The 23,578-nt window shown below is 48.0% G+C and overlaps 2 protein-coding genes and 2 non-coding genes across 4 annotated transcripts; 1 reads left to right on the forward strand and 3 right to left on the reverse strand.

The window, feature by feature from the left end:
- Positions 1–435: 435 nt before the first annotated feature.
- On the forward strand, positions 436–7,781 carry Klhl35 (kelch like family member 35). The gene is made up of 6 exons (XM_042690358.1): positions 436–1,305; positions 2,652–2,836; positions 3,297–3,415; positions 4,370–4,558; positions 6,487–6,675; positions 7,467–7,781. The coding sequence occupies exons 1-6, from the start codon at positions 437–439 to the stop codon at positions 7,653–7,655; spliced, it is 1,740 nt and encodes a 579-aa protein (XP_042546292.1). The 5' UTR covers position 436; the 3' UTR covers positions 7,656–7,781.
- Positions 7,782–13,383: 5,602 nt separating this feature from the next.
- Positions 13,384–18,716, reverse strand: Rps3 (ribosomal protein S3). Its single transcript, XM_042688174.1, has 7 exons — positions 18,648–18,716; positions 17,520–17,650; positions 17,302–17,395; positions 16,403–16,497; positions 14,954–15,141; positions 14,096–14,292; positions 13,384–13,456 (listed from the first exon to the last, which is right to left on the reverse strand). The coding sequence occupies exons 1-6, from the start codon at positions 18,675–18,677 to the stop codon at positions 14,099–14,101; spliced, it is 732 nt and encodes a 243-aa protein (XP_042544108.1). The 5' UTR covers positions 18,678–18,716; the 3' UTR covers positions 13,384–13,456; positions 14,096–14,098.
- LOC122117023 lies at positions 14,396–14,541 on the reverse strand. The gene has a single exon (XR_006149057.1). It is a non-coding gene; the product is annotated as a small nucleolar RNA SNORD15 (small nucleolar RNA).
- Positions 17,770–17,918, reverse strand: LOC122117028. Its single transcript, XR_006149058.1, has one exon. It is a non-coding gene; the product is annotated as a small nucleolar RNA SNORD15 (small nucleolar RNA).
- Positions 18,717–23,578: the final 4,862 nt, after the last annotated feature.

Genomic DNA, 23,578 nt, shown 5'->3' on the forward strand with positions numbered 1-23,578 from the left:
GCTGAGGAATCGAACTCTGGACCTTATGACCTCATGCCTGCAAGGCAAGCACTCTACCACTGAGCCACCTTCCTAGTCTCCCCTGAGACTCTTATCTCCGATTAATCACCAGAAAACCAGCAGTAGAGCTGTGGCTCAAGTTGGTAGAGTGCTAGCCTTGAGTGAAAAAGCTGAGGGTGGCGCCTAGGCCCAGAGTTCAAGCCCCACGGCCGACAAAAAAAGAGAAAGGGGAGAGAAGAGGGGGTGGAGGGGAAAACGGGGGTTGGAGGGAGACAGACAAGACTAGATCAGTGCAGCCAGGACTCCCAGTGGGTGGACAGAAGGCTGATGAACGAATGCGCGCCTACAACCTAGCATACACGGGGATGTGCGCTGAGCCAAGCCTGCTCCCGCCAGAGGGATTTCCCAACGCTATCTTTGTTCTCTGCTCGATAGGATGCGAGAGGCCCCCGGGCCCGAGGACCCGGAGCCGGGCTGCGAGGCTCCGTGCGCGGCGGCGTGCCACGCGCAGCGCGTCCTGCAGACCCTCAACGCATACCGGCGGAGCGGCACCCTCACCGACGTGGTGCTGCGCGCCGGGGGCCGCGACTTCCCGTGTCACCGCGCCGCGCTCAGCGCAGGCAGCACCTACTTCCGCGGTTTGTTCGCCGCCGGCCGGCCGGAACGCGGCCTGGCGGTGGTGTCGGTGGTGCCTGAGTCCCGGAGCTCGGGGCCGACGGCGGCGGCGGCGCTGGCGGTGGTACTGGACTACGTGTACGGCGCGGGCGTGCGGCTGCGCGCCGAGGACGAGGCGGCCGCGGTGCTGGCGCTGGCGGAGCGGCTGGGCGTGGCGGGGCTGCGCGAGGCGTGCGCGCGCTTCCTCGAGGGCCGCCTGCGCGCCGCCAACAGCCTGGCGCTGCGCCGGGTGGCCGCCGCCTTCTCGCTCGCTCCGCTGGCCGAGCGCTGCGGCCGCGTGCTGCGCCAGGCGTTCGCCGAGGTGGCGCGCCACGCCGACTTCCTGGAGCTGACCCCCGACGAGCTGGCGACGCTGTTGGCCGACCCCGCTCTGGGTGTGGCGCGCGAGGAGGCCGTGTTCGAGGCGGCCATGCGCTGGGTGCGCCACGACGCGCCGGCCCGCCGCGGGCAGCTGCGGCGCCTGCTGGAGCACGTGCGCCTGCCGCTGCTGGCGCCCGCCTACTTCCTGGAGAAGGTGGAGGCGGATGAGCTGCTGAGGGCCTGCGGCGAGTGCCGGCCGCTGCTGCTCGAGGCCCGCGCCTGCTTCATCCTGGGCCGTGAGGCCGGCGCGCTGCGGGCCCGGCCGCGGAGGTAGGGCCGCCTCCCCTTCGCCTCTGCAGAGTCAGCCTCCAGCTCTTTCCTCCGCCATCCCCCGAGTCACTGAAAGCCAGCTCCTTCCACAGCCATGCCCCGAATTAACTTGGACTTTATTATTCATCTCCTAGGCTGGCACAGGCCTGCCTACCTGCCTTGTGGAATTGTTCCAGTAAGGGAGACAGAGGACCCCTCACCTCCACTCACTCTATTCTGTAGCCTTCCATCTACAATGCCGAGTGCTTACTGGGCACAGCCTGCTGAGATTTGTAGGGAGCCCATAGAACTAGTATGAGCATGGAGGGGGGGGGGGGGGTAAAAGGCCTACTTGGGCCCCTGCTACGCCAGCCTGGGAAAGTATAGGTGAAGCCGTCCTCTATTGATGGTCACCCCAAACCCCACCACCTTCCCATCCCTCACCTGAGACAGAAAACAGAGTTGACACTGTTCCTCTACCCCATCTCTGACTAAACCCAGGTCCAATGTTTAGGATTTGTGGAGAAAGTCATGAACCACTGGCTAAAGGGTTTGGTGAAGGGTCAGTGGGGGAAGGCGATGCATTACTGAGGAGCTCTGTCCAAAGGAATCAGTGAATAGGAAATGGCTTTAAGACATGTATATAGGAGTTGGGTGCAGTGGCTATAGTCTTTACTCAAGACGCTGAGACTTGGGAGGATCACATTGAAAATGAGCCTAGATAGATGGAAAATGTTTGACTGGAAGTATGGCTCAAATGGTAAGAGTGCCAAAGAGCAAGAAAGTCCAGGAAGAGACCTTGAGTTCAAGCTTGAGAGAGGAGGTGGGTAACCATCTGGAGAACTAGAGTGTGACATGTAATAGAGTGCTTGCCTAGCAAACACAAGTTCAAGCCCTAGTAGTGGGGGGGAGGGGAAGGCAGTATTGGATTTTTTTGTAGGCAGGGACAAGGCTAAAATGGTAGAACACCTGTCTAGCCTCATTACCACACACAGAGAGAAAAGAGAGATTAGCAGTTGAGGATGGAGATCAGAAAAATGTAGTCATAGTCCAGTCTTTTTCTCCCTCCTAATTCCTAGCTGATAGATCCATTTTAAAGATTAAACAGTTCTAATTTTTTTTTTCCCCCTAGGGAAAGGGTAAAGGCTTTTATAACTATTTTTTTTTCTGTTACTTAGTGGTGAGTATAGATTGAGAATTAGAGATTTTCTTTCTTCAATACCCAGAAAGAGTGTTGGAAGTGTCAGGGTCCAGTGTGAGGCCAAGGTATGGAAGGGCAGAACAGCTGAATTGCATGGTCAGCAAGAGGGTGACAAAGGTTGGCAACTTGGGTGGGAGACAACAAGCCCTGGTTGATCCTATGCCAGATTCATGGACCTAGCTGAAGTGATCGTTGTCGTCGGCGGTTGTGACCGAAAGGGTCTCCTGAAGCTGCCTTTTGCTGATGCCTACCACCCGGAGAGCCAATGCTGGACCCCGCTGCCCAGCTTGCCTGGCTACACTCGCTCAGAGTTCGCTACCTGTGCTCTTCGAAATGACATCTACGTTTCTGGTGAGGGTGGGACTATGGCAGAAGCCCATGGGATTGGCTCATCACCTCTCACACACTTCCTTCTTTACTGCAGTCCACCCAGGGAGCTAGACTTTTCCTGATAACCTGCTGTTATTGGCTGAAGCAATATGTTGTGTCCTTCAGCTGAATGCTGGGCTTGACCCTTGAGGTTAAGCTCTGGGTTTGATCCTTGCCTCTAACAAAAGGCCAGGTGGTCTTCAGCAATCTCTAAGCCGGTGTAATCATCCTAACACCTCAAGGAGGGAAGGGACTAGAAAGCATAAAGATGAAGAAGGGTTGATTACTGATTACCTCTGCCCTTCCTGTACAGGTGGCTCTGTGTTGCCTTGTCCCCAGCACATCCTTAATGCTTGTCTTTGGATCTGACATGCTGGTTCCTTGGGGGGCATTGGGAGGGTAGCGAGAGGACCTGGAGCAATAGCTACTTATTTCTCCTTAGGAGGCCACATCAACAGCCGCGATGTGTGGATGTTTAGCTCCCACCTGCATACCTGGATCAAGGTAGCTTCCATGCTCAAGGGCAGGTGGAGACACAAGATGGTAGCCTTGCAGGGGCAGGTAGGTACCTGCAGCAAGCTGCTATCCTGGGACCCAGAGCACAGATCTATGACTATCCTGAGGGAAAGCTCCCTCCAGGACCCTTTAGGCAAGCACTTTACCCCAGAATCACTCCATCAGCACCCCCAGAATTATTCTTTGTAAGAAGTCCTGAAAAGAGAGAGAGTCTTGGGGCTAGGAAGGTGGCTCAGTGGTAGAGCGCTTGCCTTGCATGCATGAGGCCCTGAGTTCGATTCCTCAGCACCACATAAGCAAAAAGAAAAAAGCCGGAAGTGGCGCTGTGGCTCAAGTGGTAGAGCGCTAGCCTTGAGCTGAAGAGCTGAGGGACAGCGCCAAGGCCCAGAGTTCAGGCCCCACGACCGGACCCCCCCCCCAAAAAAAAAAAAAACAGAAAAAAAAGAGAGAGAGTCTTGCCCAAGATCACACAATAATGAGAATGCTAACAATAAGTAGTCTGTGGGTATTTGTAGGCTCTGGGTCTAAACAATGATAGGATTGAACCTTGACCACCATCTGAGACATATAAGTTATATAAAATGCATACATATGTATATACATATATAATGTATATGCACATAATGTATATTTGTAATATATTTATATATACGCCTAACTTTTGTAAACTACATCCCAAAGTTAGAATCATAAAAGTGCTCCTTAAGGCTAAGTAGGGTGGTAAAACCCCTAATAAATGACTCCCTGTTATCAGCTTGGTGCCATGCGTTGCAGCTCTAAGCCTGCCTCATTAATCCCTGTTTGAGGAGAGGAAGCAGCTCAGGAGGTTCAGGAACTAAAGGAGCACCTAGGTGACCGCAGTACTGGGATGACCCAGTGTGCTGGACTTGGCCATGTGTGTGTGTGTGTGTGTGTGTGGTGGTGCGTGTGTGTGTGTGATGGGGCCGTGGGGCTCCCTCCGGTTGTAACTCTGGGCACCCTCCACCCCTATCCTCGCAGCTGTTCGCGGTGGGCGGCTTTGACGGCTTGCGGCGTTTGTGCAGCGTGGAGCGCTACGACCCCTTCTCCAACACGTGGGTGGCCGTCGCCCCCCTGCCCACGGCCGTGAGCTCGGCGGCGGTGGCGCCCTGCGCGGGCCGGCTCTACGTGATCGCGGGCGCTGGGCAGGACGGCCTCAACACCAACACGGTGGGCTCAGGGCGGGGGCTGCAGGGGCTGGGGGGCTGCAGGGGCTGGGGGCGTGGGATGCTGCAGGAAGGCCATGTGCCAGGCTAGACCCAAGTGTGCCGGTCAGCAGCCCACGAGGCCCGGCTTTCAGACGAGGACATTATCTCAGAGAAAGGATCTCAAGGGTCCTGTAGGTCAGCAGAAGGCCTGGTCTCCTCGGGGTCGGACGTCCATACAGGTTTCATAGAGGTTGTTTGTCGGTACTAGGGCTTGAACCCAGTATTGGGCACTACCCCTGACCTTTTGTACTCAAGGCCAGAGCTCTACCACTTAAGCCACAAACCCACGCCCAGCTGATTTTTTGGTGACTTATTGGAGATAAGAGTCTCTGGGACTTTCCTGCTCAAGCTGGCTTTGAACCTCAGCCTCTAGTAGTTACTATTACAGGCGTGAACCACTGCGGTTTTATAGGTTTTAAGAAATGAAATGAAGCAGGGGTAGGATTAAAACGGTTTTCCTCAAAAAAAAAAAAAAATAGTATTGAAGGCTGGAAAGGTAGCTTAGTGGTAGAACATGAAACCCTGGGTTCGATTCCTCAGTACCACATAAACAGAAAAAGCTGGAAGTGGTGCTGTGGCTCAAGACTGCTAGCCTTGAACAAAAAATAGAAGCTCAGGGACAGTGCAAAGGCCCTGAATTCAAGCCCCAGGACTGGCAAATAATAATAATAATATTGAAATAAGAAATAGTGACCTACTGTCCCACCATCTAGGGATAACTATTGTGAATATTTTGGTGTGGTGGCTTCCCAGCTCCCACAGAATTGACTTTGTTTTCTTCTTAATGTAAAACTTGGCCTTCTACTTACTAGTCTCAGTTCAGTATGAGCACTCTACACAGAATTCTCCAGCCATCATTTGAGCAGCAGTAATAATCCACTGAGTGATAAAATGTAGTATTCCTATGCTTTACTATTGGGCATTTGAGCTTTCTGAATAAAAATGAACCTTCTTGTCAGAACTTCTCCACCCCTGACACCCTCACAGTCCTGTGGTCCTGAGACCAGAATCCTTCCCAAATTAGAACCACTCCATTCCTCCCTATCCTCAGACACCACTGTTCTAGCAAACTTTCCAGAACTTCCCGGGGCATTAGCTTTAGGCAGCCCATTTTATACTGTCACCATGCAGCAGTGGTTTTCTACAGGCCATTCTGTGGGTCTCCACAGAAACAACAGAGAAACTGGGGTGAAGGTGAACAGGCAGCCAGATAGAGGTATGTATCCTCAGAAAGGGGCCAGGAGAGCATGGGAAAGGGTGATATTGTCCAAAAAGAAATGTACTCTTTACCTGACTTATGTAATAGTAACCCCTCTGCACATTATGGTTACAACAATTTTTGTTAAATGTTAAAGGGTCAGGGAATCATAAACAACTATGAGCCTGGGAAGCCATGGACCATTGTAGCAAGGAGTGGGGTTGCAAGACACCTCAGCTACAATCACTCCTGACCCCAGAGCACAGGGAAAGGTTGCTAGGGCATGTGGCTAGACACACATCTCTGCAGGGACCTGCAGAGAGGACCTGTCTCCTGAGACACTTCTCCCCACTTGATGAGACATGCTCAAAAGACTAATTCCCTAAGGTGACTGTTCTCTTCCATCAAAAGAGACACTGTTCCTCTGTGGGGAAGGCTTTGAAGATGGGGAGGCATTTGAGCTGATGGCATTTGAAAGATGAGTCAGCTTTTAACAAAGGATGTGCAGGAGCTGGGGAGAAAAAGTAGAACTAGGCTGAGCACCAGAGGACAGGGTCAGCAGGTCTCCTACCTCCCAGATGCCCAGTGGACATAGATGGTGTTCTGCTCAGCATCCCGAGAGAGGGGTGGAAGCATGTGGGTAGTACGGTCACTGGGGGAAGCTTTGTCACCCCTGCTTTTCTGCCCCTCAGGTGCAGTGTCTGGACCCCAAAGAGGACCAGTGGAGCCTGCGGTCACCGGCGCCCTTCTCACTGCGGTGTCTTGAGGCTGTCTCCCTTGAGGACACCATCTATGTAGTGGGAGGCCTCATGAGCAAAATCTTCACCTATGACCCTGACACAGATGTCTGGGGGGAGGTGGCTGTCCTCCCCAGGCCTGTGGTAAGTAGAGAGGCTCCTGGCATGGTCCTTACCCAAGTCCATTCTGGAGAACCAATCCGTTTGTAAAGCTCTGGAACTTGGAGGTGGTGGGTCTCAGGCATGACTCTGGGTAAGTGGTTTTACATTGTTCTCTAGCTTGTCCGGGTGATCAACCTTGCATTTCACACATGAACAGACTAGCCTTAGAGGCTGCCAGTTAAGCCATATTAGGGCAGAGCCTGGGCTGTAGCCTTAAGTGAGGCAGATCCAGTAAGCCTTACCTAACCCTAAAGAGCAAACAATTTGATAAGCTTCTTTGCTTCAGTGATAACAGGTGTCCAGGTCCTGGAAGTTCTCATTCCTACAGCTCCTTGGCTCCCTCTTCCCTGAAATTCAAGAGACTATAGAAGTGTGGCCTTCAGTAATCCCAAGATTTCTGACTTTTAAGTCTGACATCCTAAGGGTATAATTATTATTGCTAGTGTACTTATCAGATGCCAGACAAGGTACTATATTCAATGCTCTATATAACCGCTTAACTGTGAAGAGAACCCTGTAATGGTAGCCACTCTTCACACACTGCAGATGAGGAAATCTAAGGCCCAGGGCAGTTGCATGACTTTTCTAGGCCATTCATTTACTAAGGGTCAAGTGACAGAGCTTTAACTCAGGCCCACCTACTTTCTGTCTCCCTGCCATCCATCCACGCTACCTGTTCATAGTCTGTACTGTTAACTGGTCTGGCCAGCTAGGAACTGAGGGGACCAAAGATTGGACCTCATAGATAATTGTCATTCTGTGTGTCCACATAGGAGAGCTGTGGAGTGACAGTGTGCGATGGGAAGGTCCACATCCTTGGTGGGAGAGATGATCGTGGGGAAAGCACTGACAGGGTCTTCACCTTTGACCCCAGTAGTGGGCAGGTGGAGGCCCAGCCACCCCTGCAGCGCTGCACCAGCTCCCATGGATGTGTCACCATCATCCAGAGCCTGGACAGGTGACTCAGATGAACAGCCTGAGTTGGAGGTAGAGGCAGAACTCAGGCACAGCACTGCTCCCCTCCTGGCACCTCCATGTAAATAGTTCTTTAATTTATTGTCCCTTTTTCTTATAAATAAAACTTTGTTTGAAGGTTGGATCTGTGTTTCAGCTCAACTCCACTTTGCTTGAGAGGTTATCCCCAGCATCCGTTCCCAACATCTTACTCCATTTGGGCTACTTACTACCCCTTAAGACTGAGTCATTTAAAACATAAACACTAGGAGTTTATTTTTCATTTGTGGAGGCAAGGAACTCAAGATCAAGGCACCAATAGATCCAGTGTACTGTATGGACTTTTCTTCATAGCTCTACAACTTCTTCCTTCTGGAGGGGTATGAGGCAGTTTGAATAAGAGATTCTACCTCATAATGGCACTAATGCCAAGTGACTTAACACTCAATGAAGGCCCCACCGCTTAACACTTATCAAACTGAGTATTAAGTTCAGACATAAGAATTTTGGAAGGAGGGCTGGGAAGGTGGCTCAGTGGTAGAGTGCTTGCCTTGCATGCATGAGGCCCTGGGTTTGATTCTGGCAGAAAAAGCCAGAAGTAGTGCTGTGGCTCAAGTGGCACTAGCCATGAGCTGAAGAGTTGAGGTACAGGGCCCAGGCCCAGAGTTCACGCCCATGACCAACAAAAACAACAAAAAATTCTTTTTTTGGAGGGAAACCAATATTCAACCCATACCTACCACCTTATTTACTTTCAAAAGGGCAGCATGGACCATAACAATTATTTTATGCAAAGCCATGGACATTAAAAACTATTTTATGCAAGGTGGAGGACAGCAGAGCCACGGGCCAAGCTGTGTACCCGGACTTGCCAGATCCCTATCAATGTAAGGCACTGCTGCCATTATAAAGCTTGGTGTGGCCTGGGGCTCCAGTGACAGTGATAAAAATTGCTGGACAAGGAGGTAGCTCAGAGGGAACAAAGCACACCAGAGATTCTGAGCTAAGCTGTCTGTGCCTGTGGCTCAAAAGCTGGAGGCAGTGCCAGGCCCATCTGCAGGCCCATCATTTGTACTAAAGGCATCATTTGCCTTTTGGAGTGTCATCTGCTCCCAGAACTCTCTAGCAAAGGTTGGCCCACACCCTCCCCATCTTCAAAGCCCCAGGGCTTTGACTGCAGGATCTCTCTAGCTAGGACTGGCCCATCACAGCCACAAAGTACCAGCTGAGTTCAGCTCACAAATTACCTCAGATTAAGGAGCCTGAGACCATCTGGACACAGCTGATAATGGCAGCTGGGTGGGGGTTGGAGTCCCAGCCCCACTGATCCTGCCTGACCCTATCCCACAGAATCACTAAGGACAAAACTAAGGCACCATGTTTCTAGCCTACCCAGGAACAAGGCACACATCCAGGGCAAGCCCAGGACTGCGTACTTCATGTGCCAGGCAGTGACCTTCATGTCCCCAATGTTCTTTCTATTGCCTGTACTTCTGTTGCCTGTCTCCACCATCATGAGCTGGTCAGTGGATGGTGAGCAATGACAGAGCCAGGATTTGAACCTATTTCTGGCCATCTCGAAAGTCTATTTTCCATCCTGCCTCATAAATTGTTAATCTGACAACACTGTGTTGGGCACAGCAGTTGTGCAGGAGATATCATTTTCACATGGAAGTCTTACCTGAATGGATACTGTCCTTGCCTCTAGGGAGTCTTCAACTGGAAGGCAGACTTAGTTTAAATGTGAGGACATCCACAGAAGCACCAAGCAAAGGGAAACAGCCCATAACTTTTAATGGAGACCATGTTATATATGGCCTCCCTGGCTTTTAGTCCCTAGTCAATGTACCTTATAGGCTGCCCTCTAGGTAAAGGGGCCCCTTACCATTTCTCCTATATGACCTCTTAGGAATGCATGTTTGCCAGACCCTCATCTGAGAACAGAAACTTAATGTGTTATCACATCACAGAAGTCACCAACCTAAAAAAGCTAGTATTTGAGGTTTTGATTTCTTGTGGTACTGGAGCTTGAATGCCAGGCATGAGCCACCACCGCACCGCGACCTGGAGGTTTTTTAAGTAGGTCTTGTGTCACAAGACTTGATGTTTTATTATTCTTTTATACTGCTCTTTAAAAACAAAACAAAAAAAAACCTGGGCGCCTGTGGCTCATGCTTGTAATCCTGCTACTTAGGAGGCTGAGATCTGAGGATCATGGTTTAAAGCCAGCCCAGGCAGGGAAGTCTGTGAGACTCTTATCTCCAATTAATCACCAGAAAACCAGAAGTGGTGCTGTGGCTCAAGTGATAGAGCGCTAGCCTTGAGCTAGAGCTGAGACAGTGCCCAAGCCCAGAGCTCAAGCCACATGACCAACAAAAACAAAACAAAAGCCAAAACAGTTAAAAAACAAAACAAAACAAAAACATCTTACAGGCCAAGGGAGCTGAGGAATTCAAAGGATCTAGCTCCTCTAGCTCAGCAGAGGGCTGTGAATAGGGTCAGTGGATGACCCACAAGTGAGGGTAGGATGAATCCATCAGTGCTTTTTGTTCAGGAATGCACCTGCCAGGCTGAACTGCTAGCCCTCTACAGCAAGAAGCAACTTTGAATTTCAGAGCTACTGGGCTTATTCATTGTTTCACTTGTAAAAATGAGGACGTTGGCTCAGACAAGGCTTAAGCCAAGGCTCTCAGGTTTCTTGCTCCTAAAAATCAGAACTCCTGGGTGCCAGTGCTCATTCCTGTAACCCTAGCTACTCAGGAGGCTAAGATCTGAAGACCAAAGTTTGAAATCAGATTGGGCAAGTAGTCTGAGACTTTTGCCAGTCCTGGGGCTTGAACTAGGGCCTAGGCTGTCTCCGAGCTTCTCTGTGCTCAAGGCTAGCACTCTACTACTTGAACCACTGACACTCCCAGCCTTTTCTGTTTATGTGGTACTGAGGAAATCAAAGCCAGGGCTCCGTGCATGCTAGGCAAACACTCTACCACTAAGCCACATTTCCTGTCCTGTGAGACTCTTTATCTCCAATAAACTACTCTGAAAAACCCAGAAGTGGTGCTGTGGCTCAAGTGGTCAGTGTTAGCCTGGAACACAAAAAAGTTCAGGAACGCCTGGCGCTGGTGGCTCAAGCCTGTAATCCTAGCTACTCAGGAGGCTGAGATCTGAGGATCACGGTTCAAAGCCAGCCCTGGCAGGAAAGACTGTTAAGACTCCTATTTCCAATAAACCACCAGAAAACCGGAAGTGGTCTGTGGTAGAGTGCTCGCCTTGAGCTGAAGAGCTGAAGGACAGCGCCCAGGCCCAGAGTTCAAGCCCCACGACCGACAAAAAAAAAAAAAAAAAAGTTCAGGTACAGTGCCCAAGCCCCAGGTTCAAGTCCCAAGACCTGGGCTCCCCCCAACCCAAAAAAAATCAGATCATGGACTACTATAAACATTGCTCAAGATCCAAGAGAAATCATAGTTCCCCAAGATATATTCAAGGTTGAACCGGCTGTCAAATAAGGTTAATAATGGAATCTGTCCACATTCCAGTTGTTGGAATGAAGTATTTGTTCCCAGTTCAGGGTTTAGAATTGTTACCTCCTTATATTGGTCATGCTGTTAGTATTGTCTTGTGTTGGTCTAGGGGTTGGGCACTGACTGAACTTTTTTGCTAACACTCTACTTGAGCCACAGCTCAACTTCAAACTTACTTTCCTGTCCAGGCTGTCTTAAAGGCACGAGCCAGGGACATAGTTTTGATTAGGAAAAAAATCTCTAAGGCTGAAGTTTTGACTCTAAAATGGGAATGACACCTGCCCCATCTCCCAGTAGAAAGTGTAACCCCTATGGCCAGAACTTTACAGTGAGGGCAGGGAGGGTGCATCATGCTATTATATCCAAAAGCCAATGGATTTTAGAACACTCCAGTCTCTAGAAAGTCTTATACTTGGAGTTACAGGTCCAGTATCAGTGAAGCAGTGCTGGTGACAGCATAACTCAGGTAGTCTCTTTGATAAAGTGCTCTGACAGAATAAAGTGCTCCCTTTATGGTGGCCAACATTTTCAAAATTAACCAGCACTAGTAATTGAGGACAGGCTGACAAACTGGTGGTCATGACATGCCAGATTGAGGTAGCCCCCACCATCCCCAGCCCTGAACACTGTCCTCACCCATTTTTTTTTTTTTTTGTATTTTTCCTGGTTTATCAGTTCTATTTTGGTCCACGATCCTTACTGGCCATCTTTCCAAAGATCTCACTTGGTGCATCCCTGCCTTAAGCTTGTTAGTTGAGCCTGTCCTTGGGGGAAGGACGGGGTACATGAAAAATGTCAACACGTCTCATGTCAAAAGCCTTATTTTCACCTGCTAGTTCTGGGACTTCACAGTATGGTTTTGGCTGCCTTACCCATTGGAGAGAGACTATATAATACACTGACAATTGTGGTTTTTACATTTAACATTTTTTCCTCTTCAAATTGCTACTGTGCAGCAATCCTTTTTGCTAGAGTACCTCCTGGTGGTGTTGAACACTTTCACAACTTACCAGAGGGAAGACCACTTAATACAAAGGCCTCTAATGGGCTGTGCCAGAATTACATTGCTCTATTTCTAGTACTCAGTAAATGTGAAAGTTTTTAAAATTTTAATGTTATAGCACTACAAAGTCATGTCTTAAACGAACCACAAGTTCCAAAATAAACACTTGGGCTGGACATGTGGCTTAATGGTAGAGTACTAGGTTTAATGGCACACATAATAAACACCAACAGTATTACAGGAATAGAATTCCCGTAAGGAATCAGTTTGACAGCTCACTTCTGAGGCATCACCACTGATTGGAAGTACTGTTAAAGGGGGGGGAAAGGTAGCTTTTGTATTTATGTTTAGGAGCTCCAACTCACCCTGAATCCTACTAAATGGGTCTACTGTATTAGTGATATTGGCGGTTAGAGAACTCAGTAGTAGCCAGTCCTCATCCTTGAGTTCTGCAGCTTTAACCAGATATACTACTTCTAAAAACTTACAGGCTGTTTTTTAAAGGTAGGTTGTTGATAGGAAAACACAAATACTTTTTGTCAGTGTGTTTCAGCATTACTCACTCAAAATATTAATAAGCACATGTGTAGTAAAGTTTGGCCTGGTGTAATTCAGTGTAGTTGAGAAGATAAATCACTTACTAGATTGAGCATCTGTGCAGCTAGTGTTTTTTTTTCTTTTTAAAATAACTAGCCAAGCCACATCCCAAGCCCATGACAGCATTAAGGGGAACTTTATTTCAACATCAGTCATATAGTTTTCAAGCCAACTTGTCCTTCACTATTATCACCTGAATAAAGTAAAGCATCCAATTTATTACAAAATAGATACTGAGAGCAAATACTCAGGACAGATTATTAAAGAATACCTACACCTAGGACAGTATGACCAAATAGAAACTACTTCCTTATGCACCAGGAAAATATTAAAATGTATTTTCCTCTAGGCTGTAGATATAACTCAGTGATATAGTGCAAGAGACCTAGGTTAATCCCTCTTCTAAACCTGTGATCCTAAGGCACAATTAGCCATGATGCTGACCTGTAGCCACTAGCCTTTGATGTCTTACAGTGTATTTCTCTGGTCAGCTCTGCTTGGGTCCTCCAGTTCTGCCCTTGACAAATACCAAACAAGTCTTGGCTTAAACTAAGAGGATACGCAAGGCTGTAGGCCAAAATCACCAACTACTGGACAGATAAGTCTAGTAAGGCCTTATGTCTTTGTACATGATTTTATTACATGTCTCTAGGGCAACATCCAGGCTCCAGATACAGCTGCCAAGGAGACCCTGAAACCAAATAAAACACAACAGTAAGAAAATAACCTCAGCATCAGAATCCTTCATTTACCAGGTATGGAGTACACACTCTCACTTTGGATTTTCATTAAGATATGGATCAGCATTAAGATAAAAGAAGCACTGGGAGACAAAATTCTTATGTGGCTAGGGCACAAAGAAGGGGACTTGGTGTTACTATTTAAGAGAGCCCTGAAAGGGTAGAATAGCAAATTGGTAGAAAGAGTACCTTAAAAATCTCTACCAAATAAGGCAGTAAGGGAAAAGTGTCAAGCATGGCAGTAAAAGCAGAACCACCTTTTTGGGGGGATAATTTTGCTACACACAAGGCCCACATTGGCCTTGAACCCAGTCCTAAAACACCTCTACCTCCCTTCCCAAATGCTAAGATTACAGGCCTGTATCACTAAGCCCCTCACTAGGACCTTCTTAAAAAAAAAAAAAAAAAAACAAAGGCAACTATCCATCCCCATCCCAACAGTTGTGGGAGGTTGAAAGGCTCCAGATTCCTATTTGTACTCTCCCACATAAAGCATGGGGATCCAATTTTAATTCCCAAGTGTGTATGACCAGTGTGAGATACCAGTACAGAAAAAAAGGAATCGGTTCCTGTTTGGCCTGAAGACATACCTGTTATGCTGTAGGGACTGGCTGTGGCATGGCAGGTGGCTCTGGCTTCCCACCCTTCTGTTCTGAGATGGGGGTAGTTGGCAGGATCTCATCTTTAGGTTCCACAATGCTCACGTGGTCAGGCAGGGGCTTCTTAGGCCCAATCTTACCACTTGGGTCCCAGGGCAGCATGATCTTCACTTTGATGCCCAGCACACCTACAGGACATAAAAGAATTAGGGCCTAGTTGCGTTTCCTGGCACCCAGCACCTAAGAGGACAGGACACAACATTTTACCCAAGTATTGCTGGATTGAGTGGCCCTTCTCAGACAAATGCCTCTAAATCAATCAATGAACAGGACACTTTTGCCAAAGGAACCCATGCACAGCACCACAGAACATGGCACTGACAAGGACCAGAAGCAGGATGTGACCTTTCTGACTCGTCATCGTGTCATCACTGAAGGGTACAGATGCTTAATGACAAACCAACTATCAATTTGTCTCAGTAATACAATTTTAGCTAAGCCACAAATCCAAGGTATACACTTTTTTTTTTTGGGGGGGGGGGGGGGAGGTCTGGTCGTGGGGGCCTGAACTCTGGGCCTGGGCGCTGTCCCTCAGCTCTTCAGCTCAAGGCTAGCGCTCTACCACTTGAGCCACAGCACTACTTCCAGCTTTTTTCTTTTTGCTTATGTGGTGCTGAGGAATCGAACCCAGGGCCTCATGCATGCAAAGCAAGCGCTCTACCACTGAGCCACCTTCCCAGCCCCAAGGTATACACTTGTGCCTAGCTACTTCTAAGGTGAAGTTTTCCAGAGGTGTCTACAAAAAGCAATCTGCTAATGCCTTTTGCCACAACATCCCCAACTGCTTACCCTGTCTGAGCAGCACATGACGCACAGCAGTGTCAACATAGTAGTTAACAGGGTCCCCACTGTGGATCATCAGGCCATCTACAAACTTCATAGACTTAGCCCTCTGTCCTCGGAGTTTCCCAGAGACTACAACCTCGCAGCCCTTGGCTCCACTCTCCATGATGAACCGCAGCACACCATAGCAGGCCCTTTGAAGAACAAGAAATCCACACTGCCAAAGAGAAAGAGAATTCACCTACCCCTCCCACCAATTTTAAAATGCAGAACTGGAACTTCACTGTTGTAATAGTTACTTTAGTGGAAAACAAACCTGACCAGAAAATAGCAATTCTCTTGTATGGCGCTACCTAATCCTTGGCTATTTCCCTCCAAAAACAGGTACTTGCCAACTGCGCCTCAGCAAACCAAAAGACTAGGTCCTTCTCTAGCAATCTGGCCAGCCAAAACTGAGGCATGGGTATTTTAGAAGTGCTCCCCAAATGGTTCTCATGTTCAAAATTGAGAAAAATACTTAAAACCCCATCGGCCCCAGCCACTTAGTGCACCCTTTAGAATTTACCTTGATATTAAAGTGCTAGATAGGAAAAAAGACCTTATAGATCTCCAATAAGCTTTTAAAGTATCATGCTCTCACCCCCAACTCATTTAGTTTTCTGAGATAATTTGATAGCTAACCACCCCAGACACTTCTAAATTCTCATCCTCACTGAAAGGTAGTATAATTCCTATTTACCACTTAAAGAGAAGAGACTCAAGTGTCAATAATTATGATTAGGAACCAGGACTTCCCAGTATAAATGTGCAAAACCTAGAGAGGGCTTACAACAGATGGCTGGGACACACCTCCATTTTCCTATTCATATTCTGCTTTACTGAAATCTTACCAGTAGGATTAGCTCCAGGGGAACCCCAACCCTTTCATGTTCTTTTTCTCTATTCACAATACTATGTATAACAACTTGAAGGTTTTAGTGTATAGATCTCAAGCTCTCCCTCATCAGACCATGCAGTGACTTTATCATCCCCACCGGAGTGAACAATTAATGACTCTAAATGACTTTCTAGCTTGTTTTGAATTTGTGGCATCCCACAAGTACTTAAGTAACAGCTTAGTAACGGGGCTGAATTACTCCTATTGCCTATCTGCTAAAAGGTCCTTCCTAAAACCTAAAAAGATTAAAAAGGTCATCCTGCACAGTTCCATTTCTAGTCTACTCCCAAAGCACACAAAACTCCTCCTCCCAAACTGTAGCACTGACCACCTCTTATAGGTTACTAGCTATAATGTCATTTAGCCTACCAGTTCAGTAGGAACATGGATTAGCACTACCTTATTGACCTAAGTGGCAAAAAGTAGATGATCTTATAACTCATTTGTTGACAAAAATGGCAGATATGCCATACTCTGATTCACACAAGAGCATGACCAAGTCATCTCAAGATACTTACCTCCGCACAGCAAGCCCTCCAAGGAGTTTGTACCGCAGAGACTCTGCCTGTGCAATGGCACACAGTCCTCTTGTGGCCACTTTTTCGGCATATAGCTTTAAAGAGACAAGGCACATCCAGTTACCTTCACCAGTTTTCCAGCAAAATCCAGCACTGTCACCATACAAGGTTCTCTATGTATCACCATGTCCCTCAAACACTTTTTCTATACCCACAAGGCGGTTGCCTTCCCACTACCACACTAGGGAGAGACTAGGAGGATTGCCAATCTATTCTATATATCATTTATAAACCCAAGTGAAATAGGAAACCCACCAGATTAAGCACACTGCTTATTTTTTTTCCAGTCCTGGGGCTTGAACTCAGGGCCTGGGCACTGTCCCTAAGCTTCTTTTTGCTCAAGGCTAGCGCTCTATCACTTGAGCCACAGTGCCATTTCCGGCCTTTTCTGTTTATGCGGTACTGAGGAATTGAACCCAGGGCTTCATGCATGCTAGGCAAGGTCTCTACCACTAAGCCACATTCCCAGCCGCTTATTTTTTGTTTTTGAGACAAGGTCTTGCTATGTAGTTCAGTCTAGCTTCAAAGCCTAAATCAGGAAGATTCTGGTCCAAAGGCAGCAGAAGCAAATTTAGCATGACCACATCTCAACAAGCAGGCATGGTGTTCTTGCCCTGGGATCCCTTCTATACTTATATATCTATAGAGATGCAGGTAAAATATTAAAGGGAGGGGAAGATTGAGACCCCCATCTGAAGAATAAAGCAAATAAAAGGGCTGAGGTAGAGCACATGCCTAGCAACCACAAGGTGCTGAATTCAAACCCCAACACTGTAAAAAATAAAAATAAAGAGCTGTTTCCAAATGCATGATAATCGAGATAAACCAGGACCACTCACCTCTACACTGCCCTCAGGGAAGCCAAATCTCTTCTGAACTACTGCAGTCAATTCCCGAATGCGACGACCCTTCTCACCAAGAACATTCTGTGTCCTGGAGGGGGGAGGGGATGGGAAGACATTCGTAACTTACAAAACCTCATTCATCTGCCTGGAAACACACACAATTTTAAACAACAAAAGCCAAGATGAAGTCCAACCAGTTTTTAAGTTTTTACCTGGTAGCTAAGATAATGATTTCCGTCCTGGTGGGTGTAACTCGGACCTCAACTCCAGAGTAGCCATCTTCAGCCAGCTCACGAGTAAGAAATTCATTCAGTTCAGCTTTGAAGATGCCATCAGCAACAAACTAGCCAGAAAAGCAAATTCCAATATTATGATATGGACAAAGGCTTACTTTCCCCTCAACAGGGGATTGCACCCTTCATCCAAATCCAATACTCTTGTTCCCATAGAAAGTGAAGCAACCCTTCTCAGACAAATGCCTCTAAGTCATCTTTAGGAAGTTTCTTCCACCAGGTCCCTTTAAGCTATGCCACAGAACGCAGCACAGAGTGGGGCTGCCTGGCCAAAGGTAATACTCCCAAGTCAGACTCGTCATCACCTCTTCATTGAAGGGTTGAAGAACTTGTTATTTACACATGCCAAGCAAAAAGCTGCCTGAAAATGGTGGGTTCCGTTTACTCAGCATAGCAAGAGCCACCGCTACTTGTAGCTCTCAAAAGACTTTTACAGCAGTTAAGACTTCAAACTGCAGACAGAACAACCCCGAGAACCCCGGCAACTTCATCTGACCTTACACTACTTGGGGACTGAGTTGATCAATCCTAACAGCACTGTGGTTTTAAACTTCAACATCTATGTGAAGTAACAGACATAAAGCTAATGCTATTTACCTACTTCTCTAACTTGGGCTGACACGTTAAAAGTCTGAAGGAACCTCAGGTCCCTGCACGGTCCCCGCGGCCTTCCTCCCAAGGCCTCTCCAGGGTCGGTGCTGAGACTTCATGCCACAAACTCTCAGGGCTCACGCGCTCAAAACGCCACGCGTATGCTTATTTTGTCGGCTAAAACCAGCTCACCGGCCGCTTCTCCGGAACAGGCAAGGAGAGCGGAGCTCATCTCCACCGGAACCGGAGAAACCCGTCTCTCCCTTCCTGCCACATCTCGCCCGTCGGCGCGGGCCTCGCACTCAATCCGCCGCCATCCACGCCCACCGGGAACGCCAAACGGCTGTAGCCGCTTCTTAGGGTAGGACACGGGCCCGCAGATCTTCCGACGACACCCTGAGAAGACCCTGGCCCCACGAGGCGCTGCGGTTGCCGGGAACAGGCCCGGTTGCTCACCTTCCTCTTCTTGGAAATTTGCACCGCCATCTTGCTGCCGCGCGCTGCAGAAAGGAAAGGAGGTAACTCGCGGGCGGAAGTGGGTATAAGGAGCGCGGCGTGACGACAAAACTGTGCGACGCTGACGCCCACCAGTGCTCATGGGAAATGTAGTTTTTTTTTGTTTTTTTTTTTGTTGTCGGTCGTGGGGCTTGAACTGGGAAATGTAGTTTTACGTAAAGAAAGCCTCTAAACCGGGTGCGGATGGCTCAGGTTTGTATTCTAGCTACTCAGGAGGCTAAGATCTGACGACCGAGGTTTGAAGCCAGCCCAGGCAGGAAAGCCCATTAGGCTCTATCGCCAATTAACCATCAAAAAGCCGGAAGTAGAGCTGTGGCTCAAGCAGTAGAGCATTATCCTTGTTTGAGAAAGCTCAGGGACAAGTGCCCAGGCCCCAGGCCCTGAGTTCAAGCCCCAGGTCTGACATTAAATAAATATATAACTATATTCATATATGACTTGGTAAATTAAAACAAGAAAAATAAAATACAGAGAGTCACAAATATACAGATTTGTGATCACAACAGTGTGGATGTCTTTGGCTGAATACCAAGTCCCTTAACTTTTTTTTGCAGAAGTCTTAGTGTTTCTTAACCAGAAGAGAAATCCATAGGGCCATTACTGTCACCTCTGGCCACATGTGGCTGCTGAGTAGATGAGATGTGACTAGTCTGAGTGGTAAAGAGCTGTAAGAATAAAATACACCCTAGATTTTTAAGTATAACAAATATAAAATTTTATACTGAGCATATATTGAAACAGTATCTTTAGGGCTGGGAAAGTGGCTCAGTGGTAGAGTGCTTGCCTTGCATGCCTGAAGCCCTGGGTTCGATTCCTCAGCACCACATAAGCAAAAAGAAAAAATCCGGAAGTGGCACTGTGGCTCAAGTGGTAGAGCGCTAGCCTTGAGCTGAAGGGCTGAGGGACAGCGCCCAGGCCCAGAGTTCAGGCCCCACGACTGGACCCAAAAAAATATATAAAAAAAAAAAAAAAGAAAGAAACAGTATCTTTAGATATACTGATTAAAATAGGTTGTTAAAATCATGTTCACCTTTTTCATGTTTTTTGTTCACATGGCTACTTGAAAATTTAGAATGATATGTGTGGTAACATTTGAGTCTTCTGTTATTGAAAGCTTAAATATGATTAATTAGACTTTGCAAAGAACCACGCAGACATCCAGATACAGAAAACAAAGAAAGGTTTATTGCTGGGAAAGGGGGCTGGCAAGACTCCTTCTCACAAGGGAGGAATGAGAAGACGCATGGGCTATTGTCTGGGGTGACCTATATAACCTAGGGGGTTTAGGAGGGGCTAGAAGGAGCTAGGAGGCAGAGACCCTGGTGTGGACAAGTGGGCCAGGGGCTTCATCATGGCGGACTAGGATTTATGGCTGCTGTCCATAGTAGATCAGGGTCCTGCAACTGCCCAGACCTAAAGGTCACTCTAAGGGGCTCTTGTTGCCTTATATGGTGGCAGCTGCCCCAGAGAAGTGCTATCCCAAGGTAAAGGGAGCTGGAAGTTGATTATTTACTGCCTTTACTATATGGGCCTGGTGTTGCCTAGGAAGGGGAAATGCTAAGCTGTGGAGAAGGGAAAGAATGGACTAAGCTGTGGGAAGGGACTCATTTCGCTAACAATTACATTCTGTTGGACAATAACTTTTGTAATCTTGTAATCTTTGTAATCTTTTCAATGACAGAGATCCTTAGTGTTTTCCTTGGTTTTGTGTCTATGAGATTTGATAGAGCGATTGGAAGAGGGTGGGCTAATGTTCACAAACTGAAGCAATAAAAAGATTGATAGTGTTAAAAATTAGTCTTAAGCCATGTGCCTGTGGCTCATGTCTATAATCCTAGCTACTCAGGAGACTGAGATCTGAGGATCACAATTCAAAGCCAGCCCAGGCAGAAAAGTACCTGAGACTTTTATCTCCAATAAAAAGAAAAGGCTGAAGCCCAGAGTGCTGGTGGTTCAGGCCTGTGATCATAGCTACTCAGGAGGCTGAGATCTGAGGATCACAATTCAAAGCCAGCACTGGCAGGAAAGTCTAGGGGATTCTTATCTCTGATAAACCACTCAAAACCGGAAGTGGTAGAGCTCTAGCCTTGAGTTGAGGAACTGAGGGACAGGGTCCAGGCCCAGAGGAGAAGGGGGAGGAGGAGGGGGAGGAGGAGGGGGAGGAGAAGGGGGAGGGGGAGAGGGAGGGGGAGAGGGAGGGGGAGAAAAGTCTGGAAGTGGTGCTGTGACTCAAGTGGTGAGAGTGCTAGCCTTGAGCACAATGAGGGTCAAAGACAGTGGCACCAGTGGCTCAGGCCTATAATCTTAGCTACTCACGAGGCTGAGATATAAGGATCAAGATTCAAAGCAGGAAAATCTGTGAGATTCTTTTGTTATTGTTGTTGTTGTGGGGCTCGAACTCAGGGCCCGAGTGATATCCCTGAGCCTCCTTGTGCTCAAGGCAAGCTCTCTACCATTTGAGCCACAGTCACTTCTGATTTTTTTGTGTTTTTTTTTTTTGTTTTTTTGTTTTTCTTTTTTTTTAATTTAATTTAATTTTATTTGTGAACATACTGTACAGAGGAGTTACAGTTACATGGGCAGGATAATGCGTACATTTCTTACCAAGCATTGCAGCCTCCTCCTTTGTTTACCCTTCACATCCCTTCCCAGCCTCCCCCCTCCCCCCCTAATCCCAATCCTTCTCCCCCCCCCCCCCCCCCACCAACGTTGTAAAGCTCGTTTTGGACATGACAACTTGTACTATTTTTTTGAGTGGTTAAAAGTCTCATGAGGACTTTTCTTTTTTTTTTTTTTTTGGTCCGGTCGTGGGGCCTGAACTCTGGGCCTGGGCACTGTCCTTCAGCTCTTCAGCTCAAGGCTAGCGCTCTACCACTTGACTCACAGCTCCACTTCTGGGTTTTTTCTTTTTGCTTATGTGGTGCTGAGGAATCGAACCCAGGGCCTCAGGCATGCAAGGCAAGCGCTCTACCACTGAGCCAACTTCTCAGCCTCATGAGGACTTTTCTGACAGGACTGGCTTTGAACTATGATCCTCATATCTAAACCTCCTGAGTAGCTAGGATTAGAGGTGTAAGCCACTGGTGCCAGCCCTGTGAGACTCCAGTTAACCAATAAAAAGCTGAAAGTAGAGAGGAGAGGGAGGGAGAAAGGGAGAAGTAGAGGGAGAGAGGGGAGAGAGAGAGAAGAAGGGAAGGAGGGAGGGAGGGAGGGAGGAAGAAGAAGAAGAGGAGGAAGAGGAGGAGGAGGAGGAAGAGGAAGAAAGTTATAACTAGGCTTTGGTGCAAAAAAAAAAAAAAAAAAAAGGCAGAATGGAGCAGTGACGTAAGTGGCAGAGCCCTAGCCTTGAGCAAAAAAGCTGAGGGAAAGCACACAGGCCCTGAGTTCAAGCCCCAGGACCAGTACCTCCCCCCCAAAAAAAATCTTGTGGGCTGGGATTATAGCTTAAGTGGCAAAGCACCTGCCTAGCAGGAGGCCCTTCTTTGAAACCCTAGCTAGGCTAGAGTACCAATCTTGTTTCCCTCTTTACTCCAAGCACTGGGAAACTCACAGCTGTTCCCTGCTCAGTTAAATCCTGGGATCCAACCTGGCCCAGATCAGCTATTGAAGGATGGAGAAGGCAGATCAAGGGCAATTCAAGATTGTTTCTGAAACCAGAGAAATAAGACCGTCACAGCATCTCTTCCCCATATGTTACCAGTCAGCTGGTTGGGAGCCTTTTGTTTTACTCGGAGAGGAATAGTGGCTAGGCAAGGAGATGTGCTCTAGTGCTGGGAGACACAGACACTGAGTGTCCAAAGCCTAGGGGCAGACTGGGCTGGCAGACCCAGAGGTTTTACCACCTGAGCGTTACGACTTACTGTTCCAGGCTTTGGAAGCCAGAGTCTGACGCCTCTAGGCTACTTGGCTTGAAGGTTTATTTCTCTGGGCTTTATCTACCAGTGCCCAGCCCTTGGCAACAAACAACAGGGAGCAGTAAAAAGCTAAGAAGTGCTGAACACTGGTGGCTCACACCTGTATTCCATCCTAGCTAATCAGGAGGCTGAGATATGAGGATCACAGTTCAAATCCAGTGTGGGCAGGAAAGTCTATGAGATTCTTATCTCCTGTTAACTAGCAAAAAGTCGGAATTGAAGGTATAGCTCAAGTGGGAGACTATTCGCTTTGAGCAAAAATGCTAAGGGAGGGGCTGGGAGGGTGGCTCAGTGGTAGAGCGCTTGCCTTGCATGCATGAGGCCCTGGGTTCGATTCCTCAGCACCACATAAGCAAAAAGAAAAAAGCCGGAAGTGGCGCTGTGGCTCAAGTGGTAGAGGGCTCGCCTTGAGCTGAAGAGCTGAGGGACAGTGCCCAGGCCCAGAGTTCAGACCCCACAACCGGACCCAATAAAAAAAAAGCTAAGGGAGAGTGTGAGGTCCCGAGTTTAAGCTTCAGTACTGGCGCACACACATGTACATGCATGCTCTCTCTTACACACACAGAGTCTAAGAGGCTGAACCTTCTACTATTAGAGTTCTACAGGCCTTGAGTGCTGGGACCCTCAGCCCTACAGCAATGGCTGTTATAGCTCTGAGGCCTAGAGTGTTGGAGAGATGAGGGGGAAGGACAGCTACAGCAAAGCCCTGCCCAGGGCCAGCAAGGGTTAGGAGGGAAAGAGCAGGCTCACAGCCAGGCAGGGAAAACCAACTAGCTCTTCTTGAGGAGTAACATGATTGAAGGACCCAGAGACAGGAAGCTTGTCCAATTTAATTTTACAAGATGAAATACCATCTTCCCCACACTGGTTCTCCAACACTGTGGATATCACGCTTGCCAGCAGCCAAACCTAGCATCATGGTCAATTTCATTACCAGAAAGGAATAGAGCACTCACA

This window comes from Dipodomys spectabilis, unplaced genomic scaffold (genome assembly GCF_019054845.1).
Source record: "Dipodomys spectabilis isolate Male_0828 unplaced genomic scaffold, ASM1905484v1 ptg000003l, whole genome shotgun sequence".
In the NCBI taxonomy this organism is placed as follows: domain Eukaryota; kingdom Metazoa; phylum Chordata; class Mammalia; order Rodentia; family Heteromyidae; genus Dipodomys; species Dipodomys spectabilis.

Excerpts from the sequence above, each read along its gene's own strand:
- Klhl35 (XM_042690358.1), top strand. The coding sequence starts at position 437 with ATGCGAGAGGCCCCCGGGCCCGAGGACCCGGAGCCGGGCTGCGAGGCT. Across the intron at positions 2,837-3,296 it reads AAATGACATCTACGTTTCTG|GAGGCCACATCAACAGCCGC; the intron begins GTGAGGGTGGGA and ends ATTTCTCCTTAG. Across the intron at positions 3,416-4,369 it reads TGGTAGCCTTGCAGGGGCAG|CTGTTCGCGGTGGGCGGCTT; the intron begins GTAGGTACCTGC and ends CTATCCTCGCAG.
- Rps3 (XM_042688174.1), bottom strand. The coding sequence starts at position 18,677 with ATGGCGGTGCAAATTTCCAAGAAGAGGAAG. Across the intron at positions 17,396-17,519 it reads ATCATTATCTTAGCTACCAG|GACACAGAATGTTCTTGGTG; the intron begins GTAAAAACTTAA and ends TCCCCCCTCCAG. Across the intron at positions 14,293-14,953 it reads TCATGTGCTGCTCAGACAGG|GTGTGCTGGGCATCAAAGTG; the intron begins GTAAGCAGTTGG and ends TATGTCCTGTAG.